The sequence below is a fragment of the Sardina pilchardus genome, chromosome 9, assembly GCF_963854185.1.
Source record: "Sardina pilchardus chromosome 9, fSarPil1.1, whole genome shotgun sequence".
In the NCBI taxonomy this organism is placed as follows: Eukaryota; Metazoa; Chordata; class Actinopteri; order Clupeiformes; family Clupeidae; genus Sardina; species Sardina pilchardus.
Genome location: NC_085002.1, coordinates 34,530,894 through 34,557,671, shown reverse-complemented (window position 1 = coordinate 34,557,671; position 26,778 = coordinate 34,530,894). Strand labels below are relative to the sequence as shown.

Below are 26,778 nucleotides of genomic sequence, written 5' to 3'. Positions count from 1 at the left end.
TTTTTTCGCGTTTCGCGTTTCTGCAACATTGTTTGATGTGTGACATCACTAACAGATATAGAGTTGTTCTGTCACGTAGAATAGCCGACTAATAAATTATAAGAAATGAAATAACAAATAATCATATAGGCTACGTATATTGCACGATTTTGGTCTGTTTTAACATAAGAATCCGACAGTCCAAAACGATAACGAGATCTCCCAGAAACGAAAAACAAGTATGTTGAGTAGCCTAGTCCTTCCAATCTCAGCTTTCGCGTTTGTTAGATAAAAGGCATCCTGTCCTGCTGTATTCCAATGAGAGAAAATCAAGGCCGTAGTCAGTGGATTGTCACTGGCAAAAATATATGTTCACCTACCATTTTGTAGAGGTCTGATACACTGATCTGGTCTGCATCAACCATCTCAAATTCTTTCCTGGGGACTAGATCCTGGCCCAAGTGTCTACCGAGATAAGATAGATAGGAACAAAGGATAAGGAAGGCCAGACAATGGAGGCAGAAAAAGCAGTGAAAGAGTACAGGTTAGTCTGATAGTCAGGTTATACGATTAAAAATATCTCTACTCTTCACAAAGCTGTGTGACATAGCTTGCAATATGAATTTTACATATCATTACATCATAACATTTCTATGTTGTGCAATCACTAGATGCATTTTTAACATGTATTTGTCGTTAGGGAGTCTAGACAAGTATTTTACAGCCACATGAGTGATAAGTATGATTTTTTTCAGTGCAAAGGGCTCACATAAGCATAAGCTTAAGTATATATAATTTTTTGATCCTGTGAGGGAAATTCGGTCTCTGCATTTATCCCAATTTGTGAATTTGTGAACACACACAGCACGCAGTGAATACACAGTGAGGTGAAGCACACACTAACCCAGAGTAACGACAGCGATTAACATACCATCTCGAAGATATTGGAAATGGTCAATATAGGCTGCGTATACCTACCTAAGCATTTATACTGCGAGAACCTTTCCTGTTCACATAATCGGCCTCGTATGGCTGGGGCGGGGCCTTAAGACACTTGTGCCATCAATGCACCCAATTACTAGCCTGACGACGTCATACTCAATTCTTATCAGAATATGAGTCTGAAACTGCTCCATTCAGCTGCGATTATGGGGCGTGATTCAACCGATACAGTGCGGGGGGGGGGGGGGGGGGATAGCTCTGCACTCATTGGATAGACCAAACCAAACAGAACAAGTTATTGGCTGTCAGTATCTGCGAAATCTAAGACAGAAATATGTAGCAGGGTAGGCTATGGAAAACATCCTCCTTCGTTTTTAAAAATAATTCCTTCAAACTGTATGCAATGAACAGCTGGGGAAGTGTGTCGTTAACCCAACGAGCAAACAGACATTTTTAAACAAACGGGAACAACATCACCCAAACATGCTGTTTTAACTGGGTGAAAGTGAAACTGAAGTTTTCCCACATATCCTCGTTGGTCTAAGTGTTCAGAAATAGTTGTGCGAATCCGTGATAAAACCTCCGTTTCAATAGCTAAGATAAACGAAAGGCCAAACTGCATGAACAAATTATGCATTCATAGCCATAGCGTTTCTGTTACAATCAAAATCAACCTAAGCAAACATGGTCTCACACTCAACTCGTTGAACCAGGACGCATGCAGCCGTGAACGTCACTGCTGTTCATATGTCAATCATCATGTAAAGCCCGCCCTGTGAAATGTGATTGGTCCGAGCCGAAGTGTATCTCGAATAGTAGCAACTGAACGGAGCAGTGCCAGACCGAAGTTCCCTGCAGAAAAATAATGGAGGCGGGGCTAAACTTCGGTCTGGCATCCAGGCTACCCAATTACATAATATGATACCCATATGAAAAGTCAACAGCAAGGATAATTTCTGTGCCACTTCCGGACACTTAAAGCATATATTGGTGATCTGTGAATTGGTGAAACTCCATTTTAATGACCCGTCTGAGTTGTGGCCAGGAAAGGTTGCGCACAAACCACTCCAGCGCTAAACAGACTTTACGCACTGATTGGCAAACCGTAGCTTTCCATATGCTCAGCATCTCAAATACTGTACAGAAAACTACCCGTCTCAAATTAACGCAGAGCTATGCAAATAGTTTGCAGTGAACTGAGGCCAGGTCCACGATTGGCAACGTAGGCTGGAAGAGGCTATTTAAATATATTAAAGATTCACGTGAAAAACAATATTGCTTCAGCAAAAAGTAATCAAGATAAGACAAGATGTTGTGCCGTGGTCTTATCAATCTCGGTGAATTGCACAAATTATTTGTGCTACGATGTGAACAGGCCTCTCATCAATAGGGCATGCTATTGTGAACACGAGAAAACTGCGGTAAACGCGGGTTTAAATAGCCTACCCTGAGCAAAACCGGGTTATCTTCCAAACTTTACCTGTGCAAAACCTGCTCCGACCAGGTTTGGTTCAGAGCATATGTTTCTAAAGTAACTAACATACCGTGTTCATTTTGGAACGGAAAACCTAGGGTTACCGCAAACCCTGGGTTAACTTACCCGGTTTTGTGATAAAACCGGTTTTGTGGAATACCCCTCAGGTGAACAGTGTAATTACAATGACGGGTGTGGTAAAAAAAAAAAAAAACGTTTCACCATGCTTGTCAACTGGTCAACTTCATTGCGCATTTGCTTTGGAGATGGTGGCAAGAGAAATTCAAATTGTCTACAGCACTTTGGTCAACTGTTGTAGTTTTTTAAAGTACTATACAAATTAATTGACATTGACATTGACATTGACATCTCAATGTAACCACCAATGTAGATTTTGCGTCCTGAGATTTGTTTCTTGATTAATCCATAATAGATGTAGCAATGGATTTCTAAGTCGCCTGCTTTAGTTCATTTGCTTAATATTCACTGTACATTTCACAAAATCCAAATTATTGCTGTTAACTTTTCTTACTAACGATCATTTAGGATTCAAGACTTTTCTGCATTGTAGTTCCTTCGACTAATTCATATTTGTGACCCTGTAAAGCGGAACCAGTCGTTTCGGTAAAATGTATTAAATTAAGTTATTGTGCTCACATAAGCGGCGCGTGCACAACGGGAATGACAGCAAATGTGTTGAATCTTCGCCGGCTTTAACAGTCAAAACGTATGTTTTTCCGTGAAATGCGTTCACGATATGAAACTGTAAACTGTATACAGTCGAATTATGCGAAAACGTGAAATTCAACATTTTAACTCGGAAGTTTGTTATTGTTGATTTTCTCAAAATAACGGTGTGCGCAAAACGACTGATTTCGATTTGAATGGTCACATTTTACATACACTCTGTGCAGGTGTACAGAGAAGAATGAAATTTACTAATTTCTTACTTACTCATTTCCCCAGTCCAGACGCACTGTTATGTGGCGCTTCACATCACAGATCTGATCTTGAGTTAGATGACCAAATATTAGTTGCCTCCGCAGGTCAATCAGCTCATTCATAACATGACACAACTTGTAGAAGAGGTCAACTTTGTGTTTTTGCTGGTCCGAAGGGGGGAGACAGAGAGGAATGGGGTGGTTAGTCAGAGAAACTGAGACATGGCAAATTCATATGTGACCCTGCAAAGCGAAACCAGTCACTTTGGTAAAATTTACAAAATTAAGTTATTGTGCTCACATGAATGGTCATAAACTAAGCTTTCCAACGATATATATATCAGTGTTAAAGGTAGGGGTGATCGGAGCGGTGTGAGGTGGTTAGAATATAGCACTCAGCAAAAGGATGTCGGAAGATGGGCATTTATTGTTTCCCAATTAAGGCCCAAAGGGCAAAAATAATAAATACATTTTAACAAAAGTAAAAATATAAAAAAATAAATACTTTTGCTAACAAAATAAACAGACTTGACAGTCAAAACAAAAGAATACTATAAAGACAATAAAAATGCAAGCAACTGCATGGACTAATTGAACTAGTCAAACAATGGTAGAGTAGCCTAACACAACTTACGCTACGTCTCCATATCGAGCACTCCCCCCATCAAACTGAACACCCTGGTTTAAATAACCCTGAACACACCCCTCAAATTGGTCCACGCCAATATGCAACATTTCAACAGGGGTGTTTTCAGACCAAACCATACAAATAAGCTTATAAACAGCTCAAAATAATAATCTACTAGAAAACAAACAGAATACATAATAGCACTTGCTGGAGTTTGGCATAGCCAAACAATATAGAGCAGCAAAACGACACATAATTACGATATAATTACAAGGGATTGGACATCCCGAAAACACCAGGAAGTCCCAGAGTGTTTTTAAACAAGGAAGACGTCGCATTCACTCCTATACAAGACGAGACAATGGACACCGGTAGGACAAACATGTAACAACTTGATAATGGCATGATAATCCTTTGAAGCTAAATAAACGGAACATTACGAAAAGACATTGTGTGATTATTTTAACGGACGTGATGTGATTGAATGGGGAATGTCTTAAACTGTCGGGAGTTGTGATGTTAGGTGTAGCTTGGCGTACGCCTCGCCGTAGTGTTTGATTGTAGGCCTATACATGTAACAGCTACGGGAGAAACGGGGAAGGGTCTGATGAATGACATGTATGACTGAAGAATATAAACGGTACACGGAACGATGGGAAACAGAGACACATTCAACACACATATACTTGCAACCCGACATAGACAACGAACATAATGAAGGCAGTACTATACTGCCGTGACGGTGGCTACTCGCCCCGTCACAATCAGGCTTGTGCACAATTCCGAATTTTACAATTGGCCTCCATTCAACTCTTGAATTGGAATTTGAATTGAATTGGCCCCACCCCCTAGGATTGATTGATTGACTGATATTGTTTATCTTAGTGTCAAACACCTTTTTTGGTGCCCAGCCAACATGGGCTTATTAGACACTGAATCAATAATTATACAATATCTCCATATAGCCACGTACACAGAGATACCCAACATAACATAACTAAACCACAAACAAATTAAAATAATACAGAGAAAGACAACTTATCAGCCTGGGTACAGAATATTTTGCCTCAAGGACCAGGCCTTTTCTATAAATTTTGCCAAAGCAAAAACATCATATTCAAACAGCCAGCACAAAATCTCTCCTTCATATTGCCAAAATATATCAGGATTTTTTAACTGAATTGATTCAAACAATGAGTTCCTTAGGTTGCAGTATAAGGGACAATAAAAAAATGAAGTGAAATTCATCTTCCACCACCTGGAGATCACAGAATTCACACAAACGTAAATGTTCTGGTGTACCTTTGAATCGACTCACTTCCACTGCCAGAGGTAAGGTGCTAGTTCTCAATTGAGCACAGCGGGACCTCTGACTTCTCTTTAGCTTAAGTAAAATATAAGGTTCTGTAACATATTCATTCTTAAACTGCACATAATTTCTAAGTTTTGGCTTCTTCCATATATCCTGTTTCCATTGCTCTTCATATTTACTTAACAATCTTTGTCTGACCACATTTATATTACTGTGTAAATTATTTCTAAACATTATATGCAAGTCAGACGCAGACAATGTTATTGAAATTTCTCTAGACCAGGGGTGATGCCTTGCTCTGTCCCAATTAAACATTTTCCTAGTTACCCTTTCCTCTGGCAGACTGACTAGACGGTTCCACAATCGCACCATTTCACACCTTTGTTTTACAATACATGGATCCCATCCTGCATCCCCATTGACAGCTACCTTTGCTGCATATTTATGCACCCCAAGAAAACACCTTAAAGCACGATTTTGAATAGAGTTACAGTCAAAAACCTCATCAAAGCCCCAAACTCCTGCAGCATAAAACAAAACAGGGTCAACTAAAGATTTATACAGTTGTGTAAATGTAGAAAACCCAAGATCTGTACATCCTTTCATTTTACTTAACACAGCACCTAATGCTCTTCCAGCAGACTCTGCCAGTATTTTCCTTCCCTCTGTAAACTTCATATTTTCATCCAAGACAAAACCAAGATATTTATAACAACGAGTATACTTTAAGGGCACAGGGCCAAACTGAAATGTATGCATACTCTGTAATTCACTTTTTCCCCTAAAATGAACTTGTGTTTTTTTCGCTGTTAATAGTAAGACGCCACTTACTACACCATGAACTCATAATATTCAACATATTTTGTAGATTCATTTCATTTTCCGCTATCAAAACAATGTCATCAGCATAAAGCAGAATACTTAGATGAATGTCCTCAATTGGCACACCAATATTAACCTGTTTAATTTCTTGAGCTAAATCATTTATATAAAAAGCAAATAAGGAAGGGGAGAGTAAGTCTCCCTGCTTCACCCCACAAGGCGTTGAGAACCAATCCGTTCTTAAATTATTTATTTGTACACAAGCAATGGGTTCTTTGTAAAGAGCTTTTATAGCATTGTAGAATTTTCCATTGATACCAAATGAAAGTAATTTAAACAACGAAAAGTCTCGGTTAACACAATCAAACGCCTTTTTGAAGTCAACAAAGCAGGTAAAAGTACTTTTACCCTTGTCCAGACGAACTCTTACCACAGAGGATAACACATAAATATGATCAATACAGGCCCTGTTTTTCCTAAAACCATTCTGTTCATCTACCAACCCTCCATAAACCTCCAAAAATGTATTAAGTCTGTTGATAAGGACACCTGAGTAGATTTTATAGACTGTGCTGATCAGACTAATCCCTCTATAATTCAACGGGACTCTAGGGTCATCTTTTATAGATTTTGGGATGGGTTTGATAATTGATCTATTCCACTCGGATGGGATAATACCATTTTGAAAACATATGTGACACAAATAATGTAGGACATTATTCATTGAGGTCTTCAATGCCCACAGCTTTATTTTCTTTTACTTTGTCTAGCACTTTAAGTACCTCATCCAATGTAATATCACTATTCAATATCTCATTTTGATAGTATATAGTATTCATCCCAATTTATATCTCAAATTTTACTTTACAAGTTTCTTCTAAGAAATGATCATCAAATAAAGTGGAACTACTATAAGCGTATAATTCACTGTAATCTTTTTCCCACTTTTTAAATATTTGACCACATTCAAAAGAAGATCCACCACTTTCCAATAAGACCTCCATAGGTATAAATGTCTTCTTTTTTGGACCTAACTTCTGTATTTCCCTCCAAAAGTGCTGAGGATTACCAGTTTGTAACTGTTTTAATTTGAGAGCTTGGCCTCTTTTAAACCTTCTTTTGATGAACCTGAGCTTTCTATCGAAGTTAGCCTGACATTGTGTGAATTCACTACGCAAAGCTATCTTCTTCCAGGGTTCCCCAGGACCACATTTAAGAAATATTCTCTCTGCAGAACGCGACTTCAACCATGACTCATTCAATTTGTTATTCCAATGAGGTTGTTTAGCTCTATAATATTTCTTTGTAGATCCCATTTTTTTTACAGGACAATATTGATCCATCTCAACATGTAAAAGGTTACAGAGATTGGTATAACACTGGTCCATCTTTTCCTGATTTTCCTGCACAATCTGTAATTGACATATTACCTCCAGTAGGGCCTTGCAACACATATTTGAAGATAGAAAATCAACAGGGTAATTCCTGTCACGTTTTCTTGCATGCTGTAAACAGTCAACATTATTCTGAATATTAGCTACCTCCTCTGCTTGAAAACGTAAACAGAGAACTGAATGGTCAGAGAGTATACTATGGTCATCAATCAAATTAAAACTTTCTGGACCAATCCTATCAATAAGATCAGAAGGGGAATAAACATTAAATCCAAGACATGTTTTCAAATCGACATGAGGTGTCACTATGTAGTCAACAACAGCTTTGCCTCTTACAGAAATAGAAGTAAAGTTGTCACTTTCAGGATTTAACTGTCCATTAAGTATACAATATTTAGAGTCCTTCAAAAATAGGAAGTTGAATTTGAATTTGAATTGGAATGACAGGAAGTGGAATTCAATTCATGGCAATTCAAAACAATTCCACAGTCACAGAAGTTTGTTTATTGTGGATTTTCTCAAAAAAAAGCATTGTGCGCAAAGCGACTGATCACATATTTGAATGTATTTTGCATATTCATACAAAAACAATTTAAAAATATGTTGAAATTAGTGGTGGGCATAGATTATTCTTTTAATCTAGATTAATCTCACTGTAATCTTGGAATTAATCTAAATCTGTCAATGGCAACGGGTTTTGTGCTTTTAATTCAAGTCTTTCATATCAATCCGCAACAAAGCCGTTCGCTGGTTGCAATGGAATTTCATTTCAGCTACTAAGTATGTTGCCAGGCAACACCTAACAACTGTCAACTGTGGCAAACTATTTATTTTGCTAGAAGTTAGCGGAAGCCACCAAGCGGTAGCCAAGTCATTGCTAAAGACACATTGAGTTAAAGGTGACATAGAATGGAAATCATTTTTTTCTTGGTTTTCATGAATTATGAGAGGTTGTGCATAAACAAAGAGCTATCATGAACATGAGGCATGGTTGTAACCTCCTTCATATGAAAATCTTGAACTTAGAAATAGACACTAAAAAATGGGCGATACAGCAAAACTGCTTGCTTGTGATGTCAGACATCGCAAAGCCATTGAAATTCAATTGGGGTTGCCAAGGGTGGCCATTTAGTCAAACGGACCATTTCAATACCCAGCCTAAATATATGGTTTTAATTAGTCTTGTAAAATTGCAATTGAGTTTATTTTTTTAAATCAAAGTTGAATATACAGTATACTATTTTAACATCAGAGAACACAGTGCAATACTCAATTCATCCATTCTATGTCCTCTTTTGGCAAGTAGCCGTATAATAAGCGGGATAATGTATAGAACGCCGGTCATTATCGGAAAATAATTCCCTCAGGACGAAGCAAAACCCCTCCGCTGCGCGTCGTTCTATACATTATCCCTTAATTAATTTTAGGTGCACCAGCACAAAATATAGATGCGCCCACATTTGTCATTGTATCGCCGTCAAAAGGTTGCTGTCCTTTTACATATTGATTTTTTAACAACAAAAAGGCGTAGAAAAGCTTGAAACATAGGGGAGTGCCGGGTCAATTGAGACACTTTTCAGTTAAACGATCTTTTCACAGATTACGTTACGTACACAAACATTTTTATCATGTGATCAACAACTCACATGTGTTGTGTCTTAGTTACAAGTGTAATTTAACACATATGTTGAATGATCGCGCTGTTTTCAAACTTTGAACGTAAGTTGACATTTGTCTCAAATGCCCCACCTATGCGTGTCGTTTGAGACACATAGGAGGGGCAATTAATACAGCATGTTTTAAACTGAAACTACTGACCTTACTCACGTTTTTATGAAGCATATCGGACAACTTACTAGTGTATTCGTTATCCCGAAAATTTCACATAATTTCTCGCAATATAAATAGGTCAAACACATATTTTTGTCCCGTGCATAACTTCTGATCACAAAAAAAATCTACCGCATGTAATTTGTTTCCCTTACTTCGCTGAATATCTGTGGATTCATGTCATAAACATGTTTTGTTCATTCAAAATATATGTTGTTCATTCAAATAAGTCGTTGTTAACTCAAATCAGTTGTTGTTCCTCGCAAAACAGTTATTAATTCGGTGATTTATACAGATATTGATCGTGTAATGTGGCCACTTCCAGGTTGGCGTTAGGGACATTTAAACAGCTGTACCAATCGAACCTGCAGCGACTACTGACACTTATACCTGTTTTGCCTCTAAACTTCCAAACTATGACAGCGCATACTTTAGGGCCTGTTTAAGTACGAATTCATCTGTTGTTTGGTCATATTATTCATTCATTCATTCAACCTTTATTTCATGCTCGGAAATACAGTTGAGGGCAGTCCTCTTTTCCAATGTAGCCGAGATACACAAAGAGAGGCCAGTATAGGCCACTAACAAAAATCATAAAATATCAATAAAACATACAATCAAATAATGAATAAATAAATAAATAAAATACAATTAAAATAACAAATTTGATCAATAAAAAGGCAACTGAGGTGAAAGTGTAAGTTAAAAGGTCAAGTAAAACAATTACAGACTGGACTGGGGAGATTTGAAATTAATGCTTTGAACTGGCCATATGAGATGAGTGAACTTAAACCAAGGGCCTGTTGGGCTGAATTCCAGGTTCTGGGTGCATCAAAACTAAAGGCCGTCTTACCAAGTTCAGAGCGAACATTGGGAACTCTGAGCTGGAGATGATTTGATGAGCGGGTATGGTGAACATGTGATTGCCAGAGCAGCAGTGAGGAGATGTATTATTATTGCGTGGCACCCAAAATACAACACTTTTGATCACAAAAAAACTACCGCATGTAAGATTTTACTTATCGTAGACGAAAACCGGTTCCCGTTAATAACTTTTGAATGGCGTGATGTAATTTCATGAGCTTTGCCAGGATTGGTAGGTGTTATGTGCTGGACGTAGTGTCAAAATCTGACGGCTCAAGCTTGCATGGTTTTCGAGGAAATCGCTGTGTCTCAATTGCCCTATGTCTCAATCGACCCGGCGCTCTATATACTGAAATTTCTGATATTCATGACAGCACACTTTATGCAGATTGTAGCCTACTATTCCTATTACAACTCCGTCTCTTTAATTCAGTTGTCTGCTTGAAGCCTCAAGATGTTGTAAACAAAGTAGCATAGTTGGCTAGATTATCCGGATTTAATAATAATTTAGCATGTCGTCTTCTACAGTGCCCTCCAAAATTATTGGCACCCCTGGTTAAGATGTGTTCTTTAGCTTCTAATAAATTCATTTTTTTTCCAAATAATATAGGACCACAATGAAAAAAAGCGTAAAATCCAATCTTTAATACAAGTGCATTTATTTAGAAGGAAAAAAAATCCCACATTAAATAATAATTATTTTACATCAAATCATGTGTGCCACAATTATTGGCACCCCTGATGTTAATGCTTTGTACAACCCCCTTTAACAGTAATGGTGAAACTTATACTGAACAAGCATATACTGTCTCTTGACAGTAATTTAACAGCTACACATTAACATTTGTTTTTAATAATCAAATGTTTGTTTTTAATCAAATAAGGCACTAATACTATTTTCCAGAGCAAATAAAGTGCATGTCAACACGTTGGGGAAATCAAAAGGAGCAACTTAAACAAAATATAAGGTGGTCTATGTGAAGACTTATCCAAACATAATAAATTAAGACATGATGAAATAATTCTTCCCCATAGACACTTGCCACACCAGCAAATACAGCAGGCTTTAACAGTAATGGTTAAACTTCTACTGAACAAGGAATACTGTCTCTCGACAGTAATTTAACAGCTATACATAACATTTCCTTTTAAATCAAATAAGGCACTTGTGTCCAAACAAATAAGGTGCATGTCAACAAGTTGGGGAAATCAAAAGGAACAACTTAGACAAAATATAAGGTGGTCTATATGAAGACTTACAAATGATCCAAACATTATAAAAGAAGACATGATGAAATAATTCTTCCCCATAGACACTTGCCACACCAGCAAAGATGCAGACTAGAACAGCAATGCTGAAACACAGCTTGCTCCTACTGAGAAACAATCAAGACAATCATATCACAGCTACAAATAAAATATTTGTTTTTGGTCAAAGTAAAGTAACAACATCAAAAACAATAAGGTGGTCAATGTGAAGACTTTCAAAATATCCAAACATAATAAATGAACAGACATGACAAGAAATCATCCCCATGGAAAATGAATCACTGGTTCAACAGCTTGGTCTTGAAGCTCCGGACACGCTGTGAGCAATTGGTGGACATTTCCATGAAAATGTGCTGGATAGTTTCAAAGGTATACCTGATGTCTTTTGGGAACTCCATGTTGAGGGCATAAAGCAGACCAAAAAGATACGCAGACATCTGTGATGTCTTTCAGGACAATGGTTTCCTCCAACACGAGGGCAATATTAATGACGGTGTCATCATCATCAAGCACTGGGAGGACCCCCATCTTGATGCCCTTCATCTGTTCGTCATCTGCATCAGTTGCCTGACAAAACAAAAACACCACTGAAATAATGTCCTGTAGAAAACTAGTCAATAAAGAGTGATGTCTATTTGTGTATGGCCTCTTTGCTATACAACACATTACTAAAAGCTGAAGGTCTTCCAAGTGGCACTCACCAGGCATCTAGAGAAAAGTTTCTCAGCATTCTCCCGCAGAAATATGGGAAGGCCTTCCACAGCTGCCTCTCTGCGATGACTTATGATGTCTGTTTTGGAAGAATATAAAGTCAAACAAATATTTTTTGTTTAGCTCTGTGAAACATACTTGCGCATGTGCACTTGTGCTTGTTCCATTTGTACTACCATCTCTACAATTGTGCAAGTAGGCAGATAAAATAATTGCAGACTCTGTTAGTTTGTACTCTGTTAGTAAAAGTGCAGAGTGTTGCTTGGTAGTTCCTTCTTCATTAATGGTTTAAATGTTAGTGGCCAAACTGAAGAAAAGGCAATATAACAAACCTGATTGTCAAGCCTTTCCAAAAGGATTTCCATCTCTTGACTCAAGGCGCCCTTCCTGGCACGATACAATTTCAGCAGACGAGGGGTGAACATCTCAAGGGCAGCCTTAAATGTTCCCATCAGGTCCTTGGTGGTCACACGAGTGAACTCTTGACAAATCTGAATTAAAGCAATGCAATACAAATACAACAAGCTGATTGTGTGATTTCATTATTAGAATTAAGACTGCAAACTCTCAGCCATACAAATGAACCTTCATACACTATTATGAAAAGCCATAACACAAATGTAAATGTAAATACACCAGGTTCAAGAAAAGAAAAAAGATGCCTAACCTGTTCTTCAAGAAATAAACTGGGCCACCTCTCCAGAACCTCTGAGACCATGGGCTCCATCTCCACAATCTCCATTCTCCTATGGGAGAATGTGATGTCCATCTTCTGTCTGATGAACTCCATGTCCTTGTTTTTCTTCCTCATGGCTTCAACCAGGGAAGACCTCAGGTCTTCGAAGTCTTCCTCAGTGTAGCTTTCAGGATGATCGGGTACATGGTTGACCTCACCTCGTTTTGGCTTTTTCAAGGAAAACCTTCCCTCCGGACCACCATCTCCATCATCATCTCTTCTTCGCCTACCATGATCACACCCCTCCTCCCTTCTTGATTTCCTGTTGACACCAATCTCATTACATCCAGCTTGACGTAGTTTTGATCTGTAGTTCCCCATCTTGTACCTGATGCTGGTTGTCCATCCCGCATATCCAGTACCACTACCAGGCTCTTTGAGGCAGGGATATTTGTTGACAAGTTCAGCAGCAACAGACTCAAACTCATGTTTATCAGGGTAGGCTTTCACATTAAATATTTCTTGTGCCAACTTGTCCAGAATCATACTTCAAACGTGGCATTCCCCCTGCGGAGTATCAGATCAACATCATATGAGAATTCTGGTACTGGGAATGGAGTGGGCCACTGTGAAACGTTCCTCCTATATGTCCGCACAACTGAAGATAAGCTGTGGATTGAGTCTGGAGATCCCATGCTGGCTGTGTCAAGGGAAGAGATGGAGGATGACCGAGTTGGTGTTGGAGGTGGTGGTGATGGCGTGGTGGTGTCCTCATTGCTCCACAGAATATGCAAGACAGCCTTTTCTGAAGGTAACTCTGCTATGTCAATCAGGTTGCAAATTGCCTGGCCAAAGTCCGAGTCTTCATACTGTATACAGAATTCACCCACAAGTTCAAGTCTTTGACGCAGTTCATTGTACAATTCCTCTAATGTTTCAGGAGCTTTGGTCAGCCGAATCTTACGGACAAGTTTGGGATTTATGTGGACCAGAAGCAACAAAGCCTGTGAGGACAAAAGAAGAACATATATTTTACATGACACCTCAAACTGATGCCATATTAAAAACATAAAAGCCATATAAAAACTGTAAAACTATAAATATAAAATACATAAAAACTATGTAAAAATAAAAGACTATAAAACCGTTGTTTAAGCAAATCTTTGAAGGTTTTTGATAAAATAACCAAACCAGGATATTTCACTTTCCACAGTATTTTGGTGATATTTTGTGTTTCATTTGAGGAAAACCATTTTTGTTGCTTCAGTTCTGTCAAGCTATTTAAAATATCCTGGTTTGGTTATTTCATGAAAACCTTGAAATCTTTAACACATGAAATCAAGTTATAAACACAGAACAAAATTATGACAACATACAAACAGAAAGGTGCTTACCATTTCAATTTACTGCAGTAGTCAAACCCTTGGGGTCACCATCAAAGTGCTAGCAACTTGGTATGCAGCTAATGGGTGGTAGTCGTTCAATGTCTCTGGATCCAGAATCTCTATATCTGAGTGACAGTTATCAATGAGTTGGTAAGACCGATAATGTTCCAGGTACCAAGATGACAACCTTGAGGTGACAAAATACACTTTCCACCACTTGTCCACCAATATGTGTAGTATTCTAAAGAATTCTGGCAGTCCACTGCATTCACCCGCAGACACGATCATGTCCCTCACATACCGGGTCCCATACAAATGTACTTCTTTGGCAAGAGACACTTCATCTTCATTTGGGTACTTCTTTTCCAGTGCTGTCCTGAGCTTTTCATCTAAAGATGATATTTTCACTGTATCTACACTACCAACATGCAATTTTGGTTTGAACAATTGCTGTGTGTCAAGACGATATGCCATGAGCTGTTGATGCTTAGTGGAAAGGGTGAGTAGTACATTCTTAAAATAGTGAGAGTCACTGATTGCCTGCTTGAAAAAACTATGCTTTGACTCAAATCTGAACGTCCACAGATCCACTAATGGCCCAAATCACCGTGTGAGATGGACATAGTGATAAATTAAGTGATGCTTTGGCTTCAAATTAAATTCAGGAAAAGTTCCCTCTGATAATGTAGTAGACACCGTCATCTCCACAATCTCTTTAAGGTCCATTAGAATTTCCCATGACTGCTCTTGTTCAGGTATACAGTTTCCGATTAAGAGAGGTAGCAAACGTAAAAGTGCCCAGTTTTCATGTCCATTACCGTTTACCTTTCCAGATGCTAGGCTTGACTTTGTAATTGGCTGTGGCTTGTTGACCAAATCAGAGAATTTGTATGGAAACCATAATGAAACCTTTTCTAATCAATTCCTTCAAACACAAAGATAACTCATGTGTGACAACACCTTCAAACAGATCATGCAAAAGATCAGGGGGAAATCCAGTAACTGGGTGGAAGAAAGACAACTTACTTAAAGCACAGGATGATTTAACCCCATTAACACATGGCTTAGGCTTATCGCTCAACTTGAGTTGTTCCACAAAAGAATCATGTTGTGTCACAGTTCTTAGTGGAAAGTTCCTTGGCTCACAAGTTCCAATTTGGTCTCGACTGATGCAACAAAATCTGCAGAATTTTTCGACATTGAAAGCTTCTTGAAAACCTGCTAGGCTATGTGCGCCAAGGTTATCAGCACAGACACAGAACACTGTACCCTTCACAGACGTATCTAGAGCCTCAATATACACTCCTATCTTTTCAAGAAATCCAAGATCCTTAATCAAAGGATAAAGGAAGGCATCATACCCAAATTGTCTGACATCGACAGTTTTTCCAAGACAAGCCAGTTGAATTAGCGGGAGAGTAGAGCGAAACTTGCTTGGTATATTCAACAAAATCCAATAGACCGCAGTAATTTTATGGATTTTTTTTGAAGACCCCAAAGGATTATATAGTTCCAGGTCATCTATGTAAAGGCCTATAGAGATACTTGCATCTTGCGCACCCAGCAAACCATTGCCTTGGTAGTACTGTCCATCTCGAAAAGAGCAAAATTGACCTGGGTTGTCCCCCTGACTAAACACCAACTTCTCCACAAAATCTGGCTGTCTCAACAAAGTCTCAAGAACCTGGATGATTGAAACATAAACAAATGTTTGTTTATGGGTTATTTTATATGTATACTCAGTAGCCAGAATCAAAGGGAACTTCTCTTTAAGAAAAAAAAAAATTCTCCTGTGATCAGTGGCCAATGCACCCTTCCCTTCAGTGCTTACAATTAATGGATACTTTTCCAAGAAAGCATCATTAATCTTATGGAGAACACCATAATCTAATTCAATGCTGTGTTCTGCAAGCACTGCTTTGATGCTTTGTTGACAGTGAGATTTTGAAAGATGTAAAATGTCATTAAACCCCTCAACTATTTTCTGTACAGCTTGTCTACTAACATGTAATTGAGTTTGCATACGTAGAAAAAACCCAGCAGTCCTGTGTTCAAGAGTCTCAGCATCTACATACTCCTCCTTTTCCTGCACATCTGAATTTCCAGAACTACTTGGAAGTGTATCTTCCTCACTACAGACACCTACTGGTTGGTCAGAGGCATCTGTCTCAATGGACACAGGCTCATTTTCTAAGTCTGCTCTTAAACAGGTTCTGATATCACTATGCTTGTGTTTCCTACTTTTGTGTGAGGTAAAAGTCTTTGGATTGTTTGTTTTAAGGCGAGACACGGCAGGTGAAAACATCGGATTTTTTAGCATCAGTCAATTGAGATTTTGTGCTAGTTTGCTACCTTAGCATGTATTCTACCACTCTACTACAACAACAAAGTCCGATTTGCACATTTAAGTGTTTATTTCATGACATTTTGTCTACTCGCGCCTATATATTTCTCCTAATTTTACCAAAAGTTCCCATTCTAAAGTGTCATGTACTACCGTGACCGTGATCCAAATCATATTGTGTGTGACACCGTTGGAAAGCCCTGTTTCTCCTACAAGACGCTATGCTATCCAAATATGGGCATTTCCTTTGTATTAGCGACCAATCGCGAAAGTTCAAAGACGAGTCTAAGCTGAGAACGCATTTCATTGGCTGTGTTTCAAGGCTGTTTTCTCAAAACGAGTTTTTCCCCACACGCCATGCAAAGGATCTCCACTTCTGCAGCACCTACATACACCAAACTTTCCAGTCTTATTCCTAACTATATTTGGAAGATATTTACAGAGGGATTTGTTGATATAGCATTCTTGGCATGATTTACATGACTTTTTATGCCTAACAATAGGGCGAAAATCCACTTTTTAAGCCAATTGGCAGTATTTTCTGATTTACTGGAAAACAAAAGAAGATATTCATAATCCCCTCTGTAAATGTTTTTTTATTTGATATATTAACACAACAAAAAATAATTTTCAACCTGGCTTTTTCCAATGGTCAGATCCTTCACATCAAAATATATGCAAATTAGTGCATATTTAATGAGACATAGCCTAATTAGCATATTTAAACATTAAATTAAAGAAAACTTGCAATACATTTTTTTCTCCTATTTATGCGAGTATTCAACTGGTAAAGTTTCATGAAGATATCTTTAAGCTTAAAATTTTCCCCTATTCACCTGGGGTGTCTCACCTTAAAAATACATATCAAGAAGGGACAACGAACAGTCTCATGTTTTTTTAAATGGTGTCCAAGATGAGTGAAGAAAGACTGCTGTGTGCAGATTTCCCAGAATTCACATAAATCACAAAAAAAATTGAATTTCTCTTGAATTGTGGCTGTCCTACAATGTGATCTGGTCAAATGTGACTTTAAGGCGCCAGGAGTTTTAAAAGTACATACAGTCACTGTAAACGCAAGGCCAGTAAGCTCCTCTTCCGTGCCTGAGCCGATGGTGCCTGAGCAGACACTCTTGACTGGCGCTGGCAAAGCTACAGAAGCAACACTTCATAAAAAACCTAGGACAAAAATACAAGGAGAAAAAAATTAACAAAGTGACACACGTCGCAGTCGTTCACGTTAATACTGTTGAGCTTCAGGGCTACAATACACAAAATGCTATGAGCTATATGTCTATCTAGTTAACTGCCATATCAAACTTAAGTTTTACATCATAGTTTTAGCACGTTAGTTCTACCCTAAACTACCTTGGTTGCGACGCATGGTCACCAGTAGCAATGTAGCTAAACTAAACACCGCCGGGTGCTTCGGTTTCGTCAATGAGCAAAGCACACGTACATAGAGAAATTACATCGTTCATCGAGAGTAAAACACATAACGGCAACACAAATGTTTCAGTGAATATGTGGACAATAATTATATTGATTTTAGCTCTTCAAAATAAGCTAGCTTCTAACCGATTAGCTAAAACCAAAAGCTAGCTTGTGGGGGCATTTTGTATTGCCATAAACACCTCGTCTGGTTATGATTTATCGATTTCGTCTCCCGCTATGAAATCTAATACAAATACAAAATGCATTTAGATATTCATATGATTAACTTACCCGTTAGAAGGAAAGGTTTTTCTTTCTAACCCGTCCGGCAAAAGTTACGGCTGGATGCGTATGAAAATGGCGGACGCACACTTTCAAACTTTCCTGGGAAAATCATTGGAAACCCCGTTGCAGCCGGTTGCCATGACAAATTCCAAATGAGCATGCGCAGATTAGTTGACCTCACTCTAATTGGGTGTCAACTACAACTTCAGAATAAAGTCAACTCAATTTGTCAAATAAGATCAACATTTCATGAGAAACTTCTGACAGTGAGTTGAAGTGGCTTTCAAAAGACAGTTCAAGTTCCAAAAATGTTTATCGTCAGTGAATGCAAAAATCTTAGTGGGGTGAACAATTTTGAGTTGTCGTTTTTACAGTGATCATTTTGTCATTACATTACAATAAACAGGGACCATGACAGTTTGCAATGTACAGTATTTCAATGTCATAGGTAGATTGCTATTGTTTTTATAACACAGCAAAAGAGTGTGATAAAGATAAGCTCACCACATACAACTGCTTCCACAAAACTGCCCAATCCTGTAATGTGGATGTCACCTCTGCCACAACAGGGTCCTCCAGGGGTACCACTGTCTCATACTGCCTATACAACCAACAGAAGAGAGAAAGAAAGAGTAAGAAAGAAGAGTCATATAGAAGAGACTGTTTGGCTTAGATGATTGTTTAAGCAATGTATATTTATTTAATGTTTCTGTAAACTTTAGTACAACCCCAAATTAGAAAAAGTTAAATGTGAAATGTGAATAAAAACAGAATATAATAATTTAGCAGCAAGAAGGACAAACTTTAGACAACATACAGTGGGGAGAACATGTATTTGATACCATGCTTAAGTTGCCTAAAAAGAGGAATATAAAATCATAATTTCACAATTGATCTTAATGCTTTAATTAAAAAAAAAAAAGAGTCAAACCGCTAAGGACACCAATTTTCTTTGTGATTGAAGAATGTCTCGTGAATAAATAAATGTTCTTCCTTAAATGCTGGGGGGAAGGAAGTATTTGACCCCCTATGTAACCCTATGGGAATTTAACTCATAGGGTTAACATAGGGGCATGCAGATTTTTATTTTTAAAGGCCAGCTATTTCATGGATCCAGGCTATACGCATCCTGATAAAGTTCCCTTGGCCGTTGAAATTAACATAGCCCCACATCATCACATACCCACATCTTAGCTACAGATTGGCATGGTGCTTTTTCCAGTAGGCCTATTAGCCTGTTTGATTTGCATTGAGCTCAATGAGCATTGTGTGTAGTTATTACAGTGCATGAAAATCCACTGTACTGTTCTTCCTAGGCTTCTTCTTCTTTTTCTTCTTCTTATTAGAGTGCATGAAAATGCACTCTACTGTTATCCAATATCTTCTTATTAGAGTGCATGCAAATGCACTCTACTGTTATCCGATATCTTCTTATTAGAGTGCATGGAAATGCACTCTACTGTCCTTCTGTTTCCTCTTATTACATTGCATGTGAATGCAATACTGTTATCCCTATTCTTCTTATAGTTATTATTCTTCTTTCGACCAAAATCCACGTTTTATAACGCTAAAACCACTTAACCGTTTGACGTCATTCAAACACTTCTACAAAGGTCTTGTAAAGGAGATTTGTCCAATGTATTTTTCACATTTGTGAACTTTATACTTGTAGAGATATTTACGATAAAAGATTTTAAAATTCCCATAGAGTTAACGTTGAGACCCTTTAGCTAACGACAAGCAAGTTACTAGCAAGTTACAAGCAACTAGTTGCACCATTTAGGTTCAAGCCTTCTTACAGTCGTTTCTAGTACAAACTGCATTGCTATCATTTTCACGTTTGTTTGTTAGCAAGCTAGTCGTTTCAGCTATAGGACTTGCCAGCCAGGCAATCATTTAAAGCTTTCGGCATCATTCACAAATTAAAAACCTTTGTTAACAGCGTATTGTATTACATTAATACACAGGATCAGATGTTAAAATCCCTTGTGCCAAAATCCAAGGCAAACACACATTAAGAAGCCCCTGTCCAAAATTAACTTAAAGAAGCAGGCTAACCACCAACCTGTTAACCAATGGTCACAAACACAAGACAGATGGCCAATCCCATAGCAGTATATGGTATACAGCATGTCAGCAGGACAATCACACACCTGGAAACACTTCGAAGAATATACTAGCTCATCCTGTAGGCTAATATGTGTAGCCTACATAAAATATCCTACTGAAAGCTAACGTTGCATTTGCTAGATATCCTACCTGTTGCTGCATCATCGTTAATTGATTGGCGTTGTTTGAGATTGTATTCCGTGTTCCAATGGTGTCTAAATCTATAGCCTATGGCCTACTTTTAACCTGCATTAGTGTATATGAAGGCTATGTAAGCTATCCTACCAGTCGTCACTGTAAGCTACTAAAGTGTCGGCTCTTGCAACTCGTTTTAAGTAGGCAACTTCATTTCAGTCTTTTAAAGAGTTATTTTCCAAAATAGCCTATATCCACAATTTTGATGCATTTTCATAAATCACTTTTTAAATGTGACTTTCCAAGTAATTTCAGTGGAATTGTAATTGGGTTATTGTTATTTATCTATTCTTCTGTGTAGAGTAGTTGTCTTTTTACCTATAGGCCTGATACAATGTTTTACACAGTCAGCAACCTTTTTGCATTTACATGCAATGGTAATTACATTGCATGTGAATGCAATGTACTGTTATCCCTATTCTTCTTTTTTTTTTTCTTTTTTTTTTAAAGATTATTTTTTTGGGCTTTTTATGCCTTTAATTGGACAGGACAGTAGAGAGTATGACAGGAAACGAGCAGGAGAAAGAGTAGGGGTGGGATCCGGAAAGGACCACGGGGCGGGAATCGAACCCGGGTCGCCGGCGTGCGGTGCAGGTGCCCCAGCCAGTCGCGCCACGGCTGGGGCCATCCCTATTCTTCTTAATGTTATTATTCTTCTTCCGACCAAAATCCACGGTTTATAACGCTAAAACCACTTAACCGTTTGATGTCATTCAAACACTCATACAAAGGTCTTGTAACGGAGATTTGACGATTGTATTTTTCACATTAGTGAACTTCATACTTTTTGAGATATTTACGATAAAATAGTTTAAAATTCCCATAGAGTTTACATTGAGACCCTTTAGCGGCAAAGATTAATTGTTACGTCAGTGCTCAGCTGTCAGTAATCAAGGATCTTTGCTGCGCTAAACCAGGCTACTCATTAAGTTGTAACAGCTGTGTTTACAAACATTCTACCATGCCACAGAGCTGCAGTAGGCTAAACCTGGACGTTATCGTCTTGTCTCCTCCTGTAGGCTACTCAAGCCTACTTGATTTGTTAACATCGTTACAGTAACCAGTTTGCTCTAGGTAACGTTATCAACAGCTAAGACAATCTAACGTCAAAGTAAGCACTGTATTAAGCTAACGACAAACATAACTTGCTCCAGGCTAACGTGGTCGGCTGCAGCCAACAGGGCTTACACAACATCTTCACAGTGCAGCCTACACAACACCGATCTTCACCCAGCGTTTCAAGTCCAACCGGATAGACATAGACCTGGCCTACTAGTTGTTGCACTATTTAGGTTTGCCTTTTTCTCACAGTCGTTTCTAGTACAAACTGCATTAAGTTGCTATCATTGTTTGTTTGTTAGCAAGCTAGCACTCGAGTCTTGTTCCAGGTGTTCTGGCCACCTGCTCCAACTGTCATTTCTCAGGCTTTAACCCTTTCATGCGCAACGTCCACATGCGTGGACAGTAACTTTAACTCTGTTTTCTACTTATTTATCATGTTGATATACACCAATCCACTTCAGGGCAGTTTTAGTAGGTCCTTGGCAATATATTAACAATATGTATCATCTTGTATTTGGAATATTGACTGCTTGATGACATCATCAATTCAACATGAGTGACAGTAATGGCCATATGCTGAATTCTCCAGGCATATCTGTAAAAAACTAGTACTCAAGAAGGCAAAATCATGTAAAAAAATATATTATGCTGTACAGGAGAGTGTGTTGAACAACTCTATGTTTTCAGAAATTAAATCGGATGTAAAATGGAGTTTGTAGACCCTAAAAAGCAACTGTCCACGTATGTGGACGTTGCGCAACAGAGGGGTTAAATGGCCAAAAATTAGATTTTGTAACTAGGACTTTTTTTTTTTTTTTTTTTTTTCAAATATGATTTTAATTGCTTTAAATTACAAAGAAACAAACATTTGGTAAACATATTTATAAATAATGACCTAATTACATGTGGTAATGCCAAGGTGGTATGGTAATATGGGGGTAGTAGAGGGGTGGGTGGGTAGTAGAGGGGTGGGTATGAGAGTACTAGAGGGGTGGGTGGCTTAGTAGTAGAGGGGTGGGTAGTAGGGATGTAGTAGAGGGGTGGTTGGGTAGTGGTGGTAGTAGAGGTGTGTAATATGGGGGTAGTAGAGGGGTGGGTGAGGGTCGGTGAGCAATAATAGGGGTAGTAGAGGGGTTGGGCGGGTAGTATGGAGGTAGTAGAGAGGTGGGTGGGTAGTATGGGGGTAGTAGAGGGCTGGGTGGGTAGTATGGAGGAAGTAGAGGGCCATAGTTTCCACATTTTCTGTCATTACATTTTATTATTTTTTACCCCTTTGTTGCGCACTGTCCACATACGTGGACAATAACATAACTTCTATATAAAAGCATATTTTTAAAAAATTCCAACTGATTTTCAATATTGGGCTCATATAGAGTAATAAAATCAATACTAAAAAAATCTAGACACTTTTTTTCATAATGCGTGCATGAAAGGGTTAAGCATACAATCTCTCTCTGAAGACTACATATCCTGTTCAACTCTTTCCTGTGCTCAAAACTGTTTCAAAATAAAAGTCCTCACTGCAATAATTCACTATTAAAACATTTAACCATTTAAACTACTCAACTATGTAACTGTTCAACTATTTAATTGTTTGGCCATTCTAACTGTCAGTTGTCATCAACTATCACTCCCTCCAACTGTTTCCTGTCCGAAACTGTTTCAAAATAAAAGTCTGAACTAAGATAATTTACTATTAGTTAATTCAACTATTTAAACTACTTAACTGTTAAACTGTTTGGCTATTCCAAATTCCAACTGTTTTTATCAATTATGACTCCCACCAACTTTTTCCTCCACATAAAACTGTTTCAAAATAAAAAGTTCGGTAACACTTTATATTAGCACACACATATTCACCAGTAATTAGCTGCTTACTAACATGTATATTAGTAGCATACTAGCCATGTGTTAGTCATTATAAGTCACTAATTAATACCTTATTCTGCAAGACCTTATTCTACCCTTACTAGACCCTTAATTAAGAATTTCCCCTATGTAAGCTCCTAATTACCCCTTATTCATAGTTATTAAATAAGTTGCTGCATATGAATTATGACCTAAATATGCATGGCTCAGTATGGGGCTTGTAAGGTGGTAGTACCACAAGAACAGTTATTCACACCGAATAGTACTTATCAAAGATGGTCTATTCAAATGAAACTAGACACTAAACCACCAGTGCTAATAGTGTACAAATAACTAATAATTAAGTCTTTGTAATGCCAAATATGTTCCCTGTTCTAAAGTTGTGTCTTTGTTCACATTTAATTCACAATTCATTTGGCACTTATTAACCCCCATGTGTTCCCTAAACTAAAGTTGCCTCCTATTCACACTTATTAACTGTATTACAGCACATAGTAGGCTACACAAGAAGCAGACAGCTAAGTTAGCACAAATACAAAATATATAATGAATACGAGATAGCGAGAAAGGCGAACCTGGATATATTTGTATGCTAACTTTCTTGGCTCCTGAGTACTCAAAAGTCTCAAACTCAAAACTATTTTTTTAAGTGTGAAGGGTCACATAAATAAGACTTCCGGTGTGAATAAGTTGTGGGTTTGCTATTTGGTCTACTGTATGTTGTATCAAATTCTCTGTTCTTTTCCTTACGGACAGCATCTTATTCTTCCCTACTGACCTCAAACAGCAGAGCTAAGGATTGAATCACACCAGATTTCTCCTTTAGTATGAGGCAGTATACATACATGGGGGTTAATAGTGCCAAATTATTTGTGAATTAATAGTGAACAAAGATCCAACTTTAGAATAGGGAACATATTTGGCATTACAAAGACTTAATTATTAGTTGTTTGTACACTATTAGCACATGTGGTTTAGTGTCTAGTTCAGTTTGAATAGACCGTCTTTGATAAGTATTATTAGGGGTGAATAACTGTTCTTGTTGTACTACCACCTTACAAGCCCCATACTGAGCCATGTATATTTAAGTCATAATTCATATGCAACAACTTATTTCATAACTATGAATAAGGGGTAATTAGGAGCTTACATAGGGGAAATTCTTAATTAAGGGTCTAGTAAGGGTAGAATAAGGTCTTGCTGAATAAGATATTAATTAGTGACTTATAATGACTAACAAATGGCTAGTATGCTACTAATATACATGTTAGTAAGCAGCTAATTACTGGTGAATATGTGTGTGCTAATATAAAGTGTTACCAAAAGTTCTCGCTACAATTAATCACTATTAAATAATTACACATTTAAACTACTCAATTAATTAACTGTTCAGCCATGTTAACTGCCAGTTGTCATCAACTATGACTCCCACCAGCTGTTTACTCTGCCAACAAATGTTTCAAAATAAAAGTCCTCACTATAATAACTTCCTATTATATAATTTAACCATTTAAACTACTCAAGTAATTAACTGCTCAACCATTTCAACTGTCAGTTGTCATCAACTTTGACTCCTGCCAACTGTTTCCTCTGCCCACAATTGTTTCAAAATAAAAGTCCTCAGTACCATAATTCCCTATTGAATAATACAACCATTTAAACTACTCAACTATTTAACAGTTCAGCCATTTTACTTGCCAGTTGTCATCAACTATGACTCCTGCCAACTGTTTCCTCTGCCCCCAATGGTTTCAAAATAAAAGTCCTCAGTACCATAATTTCCTATTTATTAATTTATCAATTTTAACTACTCAACTAATGAACTGTAAAGCCATTCCAACTGTCAGTTGTCATCAACGTTGACTCCTGCCAACTGTTTCCTCTGCCCACAACTGTTTCAAAATAAAAGTCCTCAGTACCATCATTCCTTATCAAATAATTTAACCATTTAAACTACTCAACTAATCAAATCTTCAGGCATTTTAACGGCAAGTTGACAAAATATGACTCCTGCCAACTGTTTCCTCTGCCCACAACTGTTTCAAAATAAAAGTCCTCACTACAATAATTTGCTATTGAATAATATAGCCATTTAAACTACTCAACTATTTAACTGTTCAGCCATTTTACTTGCCAGTTGTCATCAACTATGACTCCCACAACCTGTTTCCTCTTCCAACAACTGTTTCAAAATAAAAGTCATCAGTACCAAAATTCCTAAATTAATCATTTAACTATTTAAACTATGCAACTATTTAACTCTTTAGCCATTCAAAATTACAAAATTACAACTATGACTCCTGCCAAGTTTTTTCTCTCTCTCACCTCTATCTTTTTGTTTTGATCATATTTGAAACAATACAGTATTTAACAAATTGTTACTCCACAGCATTGGCATTTTCATGCACTCGTAATTTCCCTGGAATTACATTCTCTAGTTACAGTGCATGAAAATGCACTGCACTGTTCTTCCTAGGCTTCTTCTTCTTCTTCTTCTTCTTCTAACGTATTTAAGGCGAGACACTACAGGTGAATAGGGTATTTTTTTAACTAACAGATATCACTATGAAACTTCCCCAGTTGATTACTGACATCAACATAAGAAAAAAATGTATTACAAGTTTTTTTGTAATTTAATGTTTAAATATGCAAATTAGGCATTGTCTCATTAAATATGCGCTAATTTGCATATATTTCAAAATGCATAATCTGAGTTTTGGATAAAGCCAGGTTCAAAATTGTTTTTTCATTGTGCGAGACACGGTAGGTGAAAACATCGTTTTTGTGACCTCCGGTCAATTTCAATATTTTGTGCTAGTTTGCTACCTTAGCATGTATTCTACCACCCTACTACAACAATAAAGTCCGATTTGCACATTTAGGTGTTTATTTCATGACATGTTGTCTACTCGCGCCTATATATTTCTCCTAATTTTACCAAAAGTTCCCATTCTAAAGTGTCATGTACTACCGCGACCATGATCCAAATCATATCATGTGTGATACCGTTGGAAAGCCCTTTTTCTCCTGAATGACGCTATGCAATCCAAATATGGACATTTCCTTTGTATTAGCAACCAATCGCGAAAGTTCAAAGGCGAGTCTAGGCTTAGAACGTATCCCATTGGCTGTGTTTCAAGGCTGTTTTCTCAAAACAAGTTTCTTCTCCCACTCTGAGAACATAATCTCCACTTCTGAAGCACTTACATGCGACAAACTTTCCAGTCTTATGCCAAACTATATTTACAAGACTTTT

General features: G+C 37.7%; 1 protein-coding gene across 1 annotated transcript in view; it reads right to left on the bottom strand.

Annotated features, from left to right (window-relative positions):
• The window catches only part of dock3 (dedicator of cytokinesis 3), a 597,933-nt gene that overhangs the window by 530,769 nt on the left and 40,386 nt on the right, over positions 1-26,778 (bottom strand). The window contains exons 5-7 of the mRNA XM_062544851.1: positions 18,795-18,888; positions 3,350-3,501; positions 360-444 (exon numbers count right to left, since the gene is read on the bottom strand). Of these exons, the coding sequence (XP_062400835.1) occupies positions 360-444; positions 3,350-3,501; positions 18,795-18,888 (331 nt within the window). The remainder of the gene's footprint in view (positions 1-359; positions 445-3,349; positions 3,502-18,794; positions 18,889-26,778) is intronic.